Source organism: Antechinus flavipes, chromosome 4 (assembly GCF_016432865.1).
Source record: "Antechinus flavipes isolate AdamAnt ecotype Samford, QLD, Australia chromosome 4, AdamAnt_v2, whole genome shotgun sequence".
Lineage (NCBI taxonomy): Eukaryota > Metazoa > Chordata > Mammalia > Dasyuromorphia > Dasyuridae > Antechinus > Antechinus flavipes.
Window position 1 is genome coordinate 132,240,174 of NC_067401.1, and position 12,145 is coordinate 132,252,318.

Here is a 12,145-nt window from a genome sequence, read left to right on the forward strand (position 1 = left end):
CTGTTATCTTCTTTCTAGGTATCCCAAAGGGTTTTGCTTTTAGTGAATAATGTTTATAATAGATAGCTCCAGTGAATAAGCTTTCTAGAGACTTCTTGAGTTTTCCTTACCTTCTTTAAGACTTTTCTTTTCCTTTCTCTAGTTACTGCCATGGGAGCAATGTTCTCAAGAAATTCCATTTAAAAAGCTCACAGCTTTCCTTTTATTCTCCCCATAGCTCATTCCTTTCCTTGTGACTAGATACTTCCAACTATCGATTTCACTGGCAATATGTGTATTCTATTCTCAAAGGGAGTCTGAAACTTAACTTATAGAAGAAGGATCAGTGGTAGACTTTTAATAGTAAAATGCTCTGGCATTTTCTAGTCCTACTGTAAAAGCTGGAAGAGAAGGTCATGATAATGAATTCTTCTTATTGATAGACTCTTGGATTCCACTAAGGTATCACAGCCTGCATATTCAAAGACATTAAGAGGTTTGGATATTTCAGAAATAAGTATTACCAAAGAACTCTTGTTCTCTGGCAAATAAGAGAAAAATTGTGAGTCCAAAGTGGTGGTAGTGTGGTGGTGGGGTTGTGCAAATCAATAATATCAGTGAGAGCTGTCCAGCACATAAGAGATCTAGAAGGATTTTGATCTTTGTAAAGCAATATGAATCTTATTTTTAAAAAGTTATTATTTCATCACTCCTGTCCCCCAACACAGCTTCATATGAGTAAAAATTTCTTTAATGAGGTGAGGAACTCTTAATAAACAGCAAACTCAATAACTGACTAATGGGATGATTATTTGACAATGGACAAATCACCTGGGAAGAGAGGTCTGTGCGTGGAGCCAACACCCACCTGAAGGAGGTATAAAAGACCCAGAAAGGAAGGAGATCTTCAGACTGTGGCAGCTTGACCTATCCACCTCACCTGAAATACTCCTCCAGCTTCAGCACCTGAAACCATGACTTCTAACATCATCCGAACATCATCTTGCTATCCTCTGGGCAGCAAGCTTCCTGGAGCAACGAATATCTCCATCTCTTCCATTGATGTTGGTGGAAAACCTGGGGCACAGGTCAAAGCTGCCTCCATGTGCTTTTCTGCAGCGATGGCCCATAACAACCGAGTTCGTGTTGGAACGACCTCTCTGGGTAGACCCAGTCTCTGTCTGCCAAATAGCTGCTGGTCAGCCTGCCCCATACCAGGGGCTGTCAATATTCCTGCCAACATTGGGAACTGTGGCACTTATGGTGAAGGCTTCTTGAATGGGCATGAGAAGGAGACCATGCAGTTCCTCAATGATCGGCTGGCCAACTACCTAGAGAAGGTGCGACAGCTGGAGCAGGAGAATGCTGAGCTGGAGACCAAGATTCAGGAGTGGAGCAAGTGCCATCCTTCTTTTGTGTGCCCCGACTACCAGTCTTATTTCAGGACAATCGAGGAACTACAACAAAAGGTAATGTTTTCTAGGGAGAAAGGAATAAACATTATTAAGTGCCTACTATGTAGGCCCTGTGCTAAATAAGTGCCTGATACATATCATATCTTTTGATGCTCTCAACAACTTTGTAAGGAAGATGCCATTACTATCCTCATTTTATAGTTGAGGAACTATGAGAGACAGAAGTTAAGTGACTTGCCTAGGATCACACAGTCAATAAGTGTCTGAGATTAGATTTGAACTGAGACCTTTCTGACTGTAGAGCCAGCTTCCTATCTACTGGGCAACCTACTTGCCTCTAAGGCATTTACTATCCAAAATCTGGCCTAAAGAGAATGAGTTAGGGAACATAGGAAAGAGAAGGACAAAAACCCTGAGTTAAAAAGTAAGGAGAATGGACATATTCTTTTTGGGAAATCACAGTTCCATAAGCCTGGGCAACCGTTCCACAGTATGGTGATATTCTCGCTTTCATACTGCTCCCCAATAGCCTCCAGGGCAGAGGCTGTTGAAAAGCAGAGAAATTTTAAAAAGAGCACCTGAAAGTTACATATTCTCATGGGAAATGTAGTTATCAAAAGGAAGCCCTGAACTTACATTATGCTTTGGGACATTATGGGATCAGCCGCAGAGAAAAAGTGGTCTACAAAGGATGTCACTTGAAATATCTCATTGTTTCCCCTCAGATTCTCTGTACCAAGGCTGAGAATAATCGACTGGTTATCCAAGTGGATAATGCTAAATTGGCTGCTGATGACTTCAGAATCAAGTAAGTTTGGCAGAGTTGGGGCTTAGAACTGTCCCTTCTATTATAGCTTTTATCCTCTTAAGCATATACTTTAACTCCTTCATTTCTAGTATTAGAAATAAGGACTCCAATTGGGATTGGAATTGGACCTGTAATTTCATTTCTATAGGAAATTCTCAGTAAGCAAAGTCCCTCTATCATTGCAGATTGCAGATTAGTACCTTCTCTGCAACTTTATATAGTCTGAGGGAGGATGAGCCAGAATGTATAAGAGATGGGACTTAAACCCAGGGCTTTCTGGCTTTGAGGCCAGCTCTCTTTTCTCTTCACAAGGATAATTCTGATGTTGGAGACAGTTTTCAAATGATGGGGCAAGAAGAAAGTCTTGAGTCAAGCAGATGTGTGATCTAAGTTACTTATTTGCTGATTTATTTTTCTGAGGTAGAAGGCACATGCATGCTTGTATGAGTTTTGTCTTGGAATAGTTGTCATAAGGATAGGGTACTCTTGTTATGGTAACTTCCTCTTCTGCCACAAGCTGGTCATTCCTTTGAAACTTAGAGGCTTAATTAGCTGAGGGTACTGAGCTTTTCTTGGTCACATAATGACCAGTCACTAGGGACAAGATTTGAATGAAAGTCTTTCTGACTTTGAGGCCAGTCCTCCTATCCATGATACCAAGCTCATATGTGTGTGTGTGTGTGTGTGTGTCTATATTTATCAGTGATGCAGAATCAGATCAATTTCAGAATAAATTGAGCAAGATTAGTTTCTAAATTAAAAAAGGAACTAAAGGTCCACTGATTCTCAGTAGAAACAAGTAGAATGAGAGAGAATTCACCATTGGAGCTCCAGCATGTCATAAAAATGAACAAACCAACAGGAAGAGAAAGGGGAAGATATGAAAAAAAGGTATTTCTATACCTTAGAAAAGTGAAGTAAATCAAAGATTCAGTTAAGTTTAACAAACACTTAGTAAGTACCAACAAAGTACATAGTTTTGGGAGAAAGCATGGCAAGGGGAATACCAGGATAAATAGGACATTGTTTTTGTCCTCAAGAAGCCTCTGATCTAGTATTTTAAGGAAATTCACTTTGGGGTTCCAGTCTGATCTTGTCTTGGTTTATCTTTTGCTTGCTCTATTCTGACTTTCTTCTCTCAAATTTTCAAGGTATGAAAGTGAATTGTCCCTGCGCAAACTGGTGGAGGCTGACATGTGTGGAATGCACAAGCTCATGGATGGCTTAACCCTGGCCAAGTGTGACCTGGAGGCCCAAGTTGAGTCACTGAAGGAAGAACAGTTGTCTCTCAAGAGCAACCATGAGCAGGTTTGGTCACAACAAAAAGCAATGATGAAACAAAGGGGTCCTAGGCCACTTATGGTATAGAGGATGGGGAGGAGTGTATGTGAAAGAGAATTCTACAGGAAGAGAACTCTAATTTTTACAACTGAACCTGACTGAAAGACTCAGCAGTAATGAAGTCTTGGCTCTTTGGATTTCTGCTCTCAGAGAGACTCTTTAAAGCATTTTTTATGCCCTAAAACATGTTGGATAATTGGTAAGAAGAGTTCTCACCAGTTTGTGCTGAGCTTGATTGATTGTAACTGATCCTAAAGGTTCTAATATATTTTAGAATGTATCTGAGCAAATTCTTCTTATCATGGACACTGGACAAAAGTTCTTCAGTTCCAAAGAGATTTTCTCTTTCTATGATGCTGTCAAGGGACAAAGGAGGATGCTACAAAGAGCATGACCTTTCATTCACTGGGTATCCTGCTTTTCTGTCTTTCCAGGAAGTCCACAACCTGCAATGCCAGCTGGGAGACAAGCTCCATATTGAGCTGGATACTGCCCCACCTGTGGACCTCAACCGGGTACTGGGTGAGATGAGGTGTCAGTATGAGGCCATGGTGGAGACCAACCGGAATGATGTGGAGCAGTGGTTCTTGGCTCAGGTGAGGGCAGTGGGGATCAATATTAGGAGGTAGCTGCTAGCTTCCTGAGGCTACTTATATTTGAATCTGTCCTTGTACTTCCACTATCTTTCAGAGTGAGGGCATCAGTATGCAGGAGATGTCCTGTTCAGAGGAGATACAGTGCTGCCAATCTGAGCTCCTGGAGCTGAGATGTTCAGTGAATGCTTTGGAAATTGAACGCCAAGCTCAGCACAAATTGGTGAGTCTCCTCCTCCATTTTTAGCATGCTCCCAGTTAGATTTTCTTTTATTTTTAGTTCTCAATTCTCTCCTCCCCTATTTCTGGAGAAGGCAAAAAACAACCAAAAATATCATTACAAATAGTATAGAAATGTAAAAACAATTTAGCTCCCTTCCAACACATCTGATGTTCCAATAACTGTCTGATAGCTTTACATGTGAAGAAGGCCTTTTTTCTCCTATCAGGATGGAAATATTCAACCTGTACTATTGAAGAAGTCATAGGACTAAAGTTTTATGGAAGGGAATTCATAGATCTTCTAAACCAATTCACTTAAGTCTTAAGTTTTCTGGATTTAAATTAAATATTTTCTTAAACTGGAAGAATTCCTAAATGTGTTAGGTCATGAACAATTCAATTCAATTTCATTCAATTCAATAACTATTTAAATACCTTGTAAATATCAGGCCTTGTCTGGACATTGTCTCTTGGATTTCTGATAAATTGTTTTTCTAGGACCATTGTTCCATGATTATCTTGGTGCTCCTCATTTTAGAAAGAGTGTTTGGAAAACTCCTTGTGTGAATCTGAAGCTCGCTACAGCACTGAGCTGGCCCAGATGCAATATCTGATCAGCAACGTGGAGGAGCAGCTCTCTGAGATCCGGGCTGACCTGGAGCGGCAGAACAATGAATACCAAGTGCTTCTAGATGTCAAAGCCCGCCTGGAGTGTGAGATCTCCACTTACCGAAATCTGTTGGAGAGTGAAGATTGCAAGTAAGTAGGATGCTGGCACTTTTTGGCACATACATGAAGTTCATGGATGTCTCTCAGTTCAAAACAGAAGGGCTGAAGAGTGGAAAGCTTGTTGGGTTTTGCTTTGTATATTTGTTCCATGAATCTATATGAGGAAAGATTGAATATGGTTTAAATTAATAAAAAGGCCACTTCAGCTGAGATGAGGGCACATGTTTGCCAGCTCTCTAAGGAAATTGGGTTGATGTAGAGACAAGTTGGAAAAGAAATGAATTATCTAGACAGATTGAGATTTTCTTATGTATTCTGCAGATTGGGGGAGGGAAGAGACTTTTCTTTTTACACTTTTGCAGTTCTCCTTGTCAATATTCCTCTGCTTTGGAATGGAAAGCATTGCTAGCAAAGGAGTAGATTCTCTAAAATTGTGCTTTTCATTCAAAGTCTTAGTTCCTACTTGTTGTTCTGTATCTGACAGCTAATTCTTAGTATCATAGATTTATGCTTAGAAGGGACCTCGGAGACTTGTTTTTATAAATGAATATACATTGTATTCCTTATTTGATAGTTGAAAAAAAGATTAAGTAACTTGAGCATACAGCTAGTAAGTATCTGAGATAGTATTTGAACCTAGACTTCTTGACTGTTGAAAAGAAGCTGGAATCAGATAGTAAAGGGCTTTAAATGCCAAGAGTCTTTTCACATAGATTCCTGGGATATTCTTTCTTCTCCTCAATTTAATCTTGCCTGGATGGACTTTTCCCCTTCAGACTTCCATGCAATCCCTGTGCGACACCTGCCTCCTGTGTCCCTCCACCCTGTGGTCCTCGACCCAGCTGTGCTCCCCGGACTACTTGTGTCCCTCCTCGCTCAGCCTGTGGCACCAACATGTCCGGTCGATTCTAAAATCTGTGCTCCCAACAGAGAGTCAAAGGTTGAAAACCTCCTACAGGTTTGAGGTACCTCTTACCTGAATTTACTTTAAGAGTGCCCAGATTCTTCTGCAGACCAAGTGGGTGGCTGAGAGGAACGAATACTTCATCTGCTAGAAAACTCCTGCAATTTATTGCTATTTCATTTACTGCTTTTTGGGAAATAATTCTTGTGGGATATTGAATCTACTTTGTTGCTTTAATATCTTTTGACATGCTCTCATTATCTTGCAAATAAACTTGTTTTCTGCAGCATCTAATGTCTCACTGTGTGTCTTTTGCTGAGTTTATCTTTTGAGTTTGGTAGCTGGATTAAGGCTAAAATACTGAACTCTCTAGGTTACTTCAAATGCCTCTAGATGCAAATAATCAATGTATTGTAGGAAAAAGAACTTGGACCTCAGAATCTGGATATATTTGGATTCAATTCCCAAGCTCGATATTTTCTAAATGTAGACAAATAATTTAATTGCTCTGAATCTCAGTTTTCCTTAGCTATCAACTGGCAATATTTTTCCTTCTTATATCACAAAGTTGTTGTAGGTATAAAGAGCTATGCATTAGAACCTATGATTTTACTGATATAGGAAGTCCATTATGAGTGAGTGAAAACTCCCTTTAGTAAAAACCTTTTGTAGAAGGATGCCTGGAAAAGAAACTGACCTACGGTGAAGTGATCCAAAGTAGTATATGTCAGAGATAGGCCCTGAACCCAGATTTTTCTGGATATGGGGCCAATTCTTTATTCATCATATCATGGCACATCAACCATCCCTAGATGCAAAATTCCCAGTGTTTGTAAAGCTCTAGGAAAACATGAGTTATTATGCTTTATAGAAAGAAAGCTTGGCATAAGTGGAATCAGGAAAGCCTGGGTTCAAATGATACATACTTATTGGCATTTTTCTCTTAGAGTTCCAGATAACTTTCTAAATGATGTTTTATAGATAGGATGCCTGACTATAACTGAGTAAAGAATTTCCCTGCTAGGGACTGGGGATTTCCTATGTGGAAGAAATTTTATATCCAGCTCAAAATAAATTATATTTCCATATTCCATATTCCATCTTATCAGTCAGTATTCCTGCTGAAATATGAAATATGGAAATAATAACAGATTGAGAAGATGCAATAATCATGCAGATGATGGAGAAATAAGTGTCTGCATTTTTTTTTTTAAGAAGGTTCTTTCCTGATAAATCTGGGAATTTCTGCTTGATTAATATAAAGCAATAATGTTCTTTAAGGTGTTCAGAGCACTTTGTATATCCTACTTAGGAGATATTAGAGGGAATAGGATCTGTTTCACTTGTGATATTTGTCTACTACCACTTGATTAGCAAATATCAGAGGTAGAATTGGAACCCAGGACTTCCCAAGTCCAAGTCTGCCATGCTAGCTGCTTACCATGTTTCCTTTATTCTTATGAAGGTCCCCTAATCTTCCTCTCTCACCAGTGCTTGTAGACCCAAGGGGGAGAAGCACCAGTATCAGAAAGACTGAATTCTTTTACATGCCCACACAAGGTTTTCTGGCATGAGCTGTGACATTTTATTCAATAGCAAAGTAAGGTCACGTAGCCTAAGCAAAGACAAGATCTTGTTGAGAGCTGCCTTTCTTGGGTTTACCTTACAAGTTAACTCTCTTTTTGGAAGACTGAGCCTTTCATGGAGACTTCAAGATGAAATCACCTCTCTTGAAACTGGGAGGCCCAAATCACAGAGCAGGAGAGACTCCCCAGGCACTTGGCCTATTTCCCTCTCAGTTTGATTCCTTTGTCTAAAGAGGATCATTTCCAATGACTCCTGTGTTTGTATCTCTGGCACTGACCTAGAAGTGCTGGTGCATTAAGAGCTGCAGATCTTATCATGGGGTTGGCGGATCCCTGCTTGTCTTTTTGACAGGAGTCTGACCTGCACCCAAGGAGGCTTACTGCCAAAGGGAGGGAACAGGCTGTTCTGCATCTTAGACTCCTGTGTTACTGGGACGCTGCCATTTCAACTCAGGAATGCAGTTTTGATGAAGTGTTGATACTAAGAAAGACACAGTTCCTTTTGGATAAATTGATCCTTCCCCCACCAAATGCTATTGAACAGGTTATTGTGAGTCCTTGTCTCCGAGGACAAAAACGCTTAGCAAAGGACAGAAGAAACATACTAAAATTTTTCATGCCTTAGATTGCTCTTAGAGTTGTCTAGAAATGAGACCAGATGGATCAAGGCTTAATTTTGATATTCCATCATTTTCAGTCATGTTTGACTCTTCGTGACCCCAGTTGGGGTTTTCTTAACAAAGATATTGGAGAGGTTTGCCATTTCTTTCTCCAGCTCATTTTAAAAAATGATATTTTATTTTCCTCTCAAATTACTTGTAAAAACAATTTTTAACTTTTGTTTTAAAAATTGTTGAGTTCCAGATTCTCACTCTCTCTTTCTTTATTATAACCTGAGATGGTTATAAATGTGCAATCTTATAAAATATATTTCTATATTAGCCATTTTGTAGAAGAAAATGGACCAAAAAAAAGAGAAAAAGTGAAAATTAGTATGCTTCAGTCTGCATTCAGATTCTATAAGTTCTTTCTCTGTAGGGAGAAAGCATTTTTCATCATTAAAGCCATTCTGTTTGTCTTGGATCATGATATTGCTAAGAATATCATTCACAACTGTTCATCATATAATATTGCTATTGTGTATAATATCTCCTGGCTCAGTTCATTTCAGTCTGCATCAGTTTATATTTTCCAGGTCTTTCCTAGTCTTTCCTTTCTTTTTCAGGTTTTTCTGAAATCCTACTCATTATTTCTCATAGCACAGTAGTATTCCAACATTATCATAGGACACAACTTGTTCAGCCATTCCCCAATTGATGGACATCCCCTCAATTGCCAACTCTTTTGCTACCATAAAATAGTTCTTATAAATACTCTTCTACCAATAAATCCTTCCTGCTCCACTACCCTTTAAAAAAAATCTCTTTGAGATACAGACCAATAATTTTCCAACTCATTTTACAGAATAGGAACTGATACAAATCAGGTCAAATGACTTGCCCATGCTTACAAAGATAGTAAATATGTGAGGCCAGATTTGAACTCATGAAGATGAGTCTTCTTGACTTTAAGCCTGGCTCTCTATCCACTATACCACCTAGCTGCTGAAGGGCTTTTTATTGTTGCGTTTGTCCTTTTTTTTTTTTTTTTTTTTTTGAAGAAGACCATAACATCAGGGAAGTTATGTCAAAACATGCTGTGTGAGTTGGAGTTAAGTGAGGGTGAGCTATGTAAATTCACTAGCTTCACTTTCTCTTCCTGAACCATCTGGGACCAGTGGCAAGATATACATTAGAATGACTGGAGATGGCCCTGGATGCCTTGGGAGACACCCAAGTGCTTAATAAAAATCTAAAATTCCCCCTAAAAATTCTTGACATTAAATAGCACACAAAGTCATCAGTTCCAATGACTAAAAATCAGGATGCTGAGGCTGACATACATAATGCATGTTTTGGCTAGAATTGTATGTATTATTGCATACATAAAATATGTATTTTGTTTTCTATTTTAAAAATGTTTTATTTTTTTTAATGTACCAGTGTTCTGAATGTACTGTTGCTGTATATACCTGTTGTACAGCTATTTTTAAAATTTATTTTTATTTCCATATATGCTGTTACTCTTATTTTGCTACAGAATAGATCTCTACAGAGTAGATCTACTTGTCTAGTTTCTGTTAACTGAGCATTGTTTGTTTCTAGCTATGCATTTTTAGAATAGCTTCTTACGCTTATCTTTTGAATAATATTTTTCCCAATTACATGTAAAAATAATTTTCAACATTTTTTAAAAAATAAATTCTAAATTCTCCCCCTCCCTCCTTTCTCTGGAATGAAGGTAAAAATTTGATATAGATTATAAATGTGCAATCACCTTTTATGCTTATTATTATTATATGCATATGTAATATGAAGGAAAACAAAAGCACTTATTAAGCCCTCATTTCACACAAAGTACCTATGCTAACCATAAGGAATACAATTAGAAAAGCAAGACAAGGAATTCACATTCCAATAAGGCGAGAGAAAACATCAGAGGTTTCAGCTACAAATCAAATAGAAAGGCTCCATGATTTTTAGAGCATGATGGTAAAATGATGGTAATGCACCTTCTTTATTGCAATTTCCATTCATATTAGTTTCTTATATTGAACCATTTGACAATGTCAATGATTTTGCTGGCAAAGAAAGGAATGATAGGAAGTCATAGGATTTAGAACTGGAAAATCTTCTCTTAATTCCCCCAAACAACATTTTTGTTTATGTTATGTGATCCCAGTTGGACTAGAAAATCTAAAGCTTATTTTGTATGCATGTGTTGATGGTCACTTTTTGAGTCTTTGACTATACATTGCACCAAATTTATTTCTACTGAGAATCACAGGAGTTGGTGTTCACAGACTCACTTTGATCTAAAGTAGAACTTTTATTATTCTGAGTGAACCTAAATCTCTTTTAAGCACTAGTTCCTTCATTTGCAGAAGGCAAAGAATGGGTTATAAAGCTTAGCAATTAGAGTTAACCATGTATTACTTGGAGAATAGTTTTAATGGTAGAAATGAGGAAAAACTCCCAGATAACTCAAATGGTCTCTTACTATTTGCAGAAGCAGACTGTTATAGCAGAAAGCATAGAACTTGAATAAAAATTTTTTTGGATTGTACCATTGATATTTCTGCCTAGTGCAGAAAGTTCTTGCATTTATTGAGATCAATAACTTCTGTACCAATAACTTTTCTATATTCTCTCTCTATATTTGGCTGAGTCAATTGGCATTAAGTGACTTGTCTAGGGTCACACAGCTAGGAAGAGTTAAGTGTTTGAGGTCAGATTTGAACCCAGGTCCTCCTGACTTCAGGGCTGGTTCTCTATCCACTGTGCCACCTAGCTGCCCCTGTACTTTATAGTTTTAAATAGGTGCCTAAGACATTGAAAGGTAAGGGGAACTTGCTCCAAGTCATACAGCCAATTGGTGTCAGAAATGGGACTTGAATCCTGATCTGATTTACTTTAAGACTGGTTCTTTATGGATAGTCCTCAGATTTTTTGGTTTCAGGTTCACTTTATACTCTTAAAAATTATTGAACTCTTGGACAGAAAATAGAGAGTCAGTGGAGGTTCTTGAGCAGGGAGTGGTTTAGGAATATTTTGGTACAGATTTCAAACAGTCCATGCCTTTTCATTTTAAGTGTCTTTTGGTGATATTCTCCCATAGAATCTCCATAAAAGATATGCCCAACATATCAGAGGCTTTCTCTCAATCTCTTTACATTTCAATCCAGTGCACAAACTGTCCACTTGTGACTCTTTGCTCTTACTGCATGATATCTTCAGCTGCTTTTCTAACCATTTATTTCTTTTATGATGTCTCTTATGCCACTGTTTACATGCAGATTATTATTGGGAATGTTCTACAGCCTGTTTGTACCATCCTTAATAGAGTTGATGACTTCAGAATCATCTTTGACCTATTAATCCCCTCCTTCCAATGTCACCAAGTTTCATTCATATTTTCTTTGTTTGTCTATCCCTTATGCTCCTTTCCTTCAATTCCACAGCAACAAATTAAGTTCACTGACTTAGCATTTCTTTGTCATTTTCCTACCCAGAAGATCACACAATTTAGAGTAGAAGGAATTATAATCCTGTAGTCTTACCCATATGCAAAAGGAATTTTCATTAAAAATTCTTGACAAATGGTCATCTAGCTATTGCTTGAAGACTTCCTACAAGGAGTAATCTATTTTCTCTTGATGCAGCTCATTTTACTTTTGGAAAACACTAATTGCTAGGAAGCCTTCCAAAAATAGAATTAATTAAATATTAAGACCAAATTTACTTCTTTGTGAGTTTCATACATTGACTCTTGTTTTGCTCTTTGGGAATTCCTTAAACCAATGGATGTTTGGGGCCAATTCCTGGTTATCTGGATCAGTATTGAGGACTTGCATATTATGGCACATAATAAAGGCTTGTTGAATTGTGCTAAACTCAGATGATGATCCAAAGTTAATAGTAGAAGGGGGAGGTAGGTAGGTAGAGACCCTTAGAAAAGAGGGTATCTGT

General features: G+C 38.1%; 1 protein-coding gene across 1 annotated transcript; it reads left to right on the plus strand.

Annotated features, from left to right (window-relative positions):
• The first annotated feature begins 925 nt into the window (after positions 1 to 925).
• Positions 926 to 6,280, plus strand: LOC127560160 (keratin, type I cuticular Ha8-like). The gene is made up of 7 exons (XM_051994512.1): positions 926 to 1,448; positions 2,120 to 2,202; positions 3,354 to 3,510; positions 3,978 to 4,139; positions 4,234 to 4,359; positions 4,897 to 5,117; positions 5,864 to 6,280. The coding sequence occupies exons 1-7, from the start codon at positions 954 to 956 to the stop codon at positions 5,997 to 5,999; spliced, it is 1,380 nt and encodes a 459-aa protein (XP_051850472.1). The 5' UTR covers positions 926 to 953; the 3' UTR covers positions 6,000 to 6,280.
• The last annotated feature ends 5,865 nt before the right edge of the window (positions 6,281 to 12,145 follow it).

Coding starts and splice junctions, on each gene's coding strand:
- LOC127560160 (XM_051994512.1), top strand. CDS start 954: ATGACTTCTAACATCATCCGAACATCATCTTGCTATCCTCTGGGCAGC. Junction 3,511..3,977: donor TCAAGAGCAACCATGAGCAG/GTTTGGTCACAA, acceptor CTGTCTTTCCAG/GAAGTCCACAACCTGCAATG. Junction 4,360..4,896: donor GCCAAGCTCAGCACAAATTG/GTGAGTCTCCTC, acceptor TCCTCATTTTAG/AAAGAGTGTTTGGAAAACTC.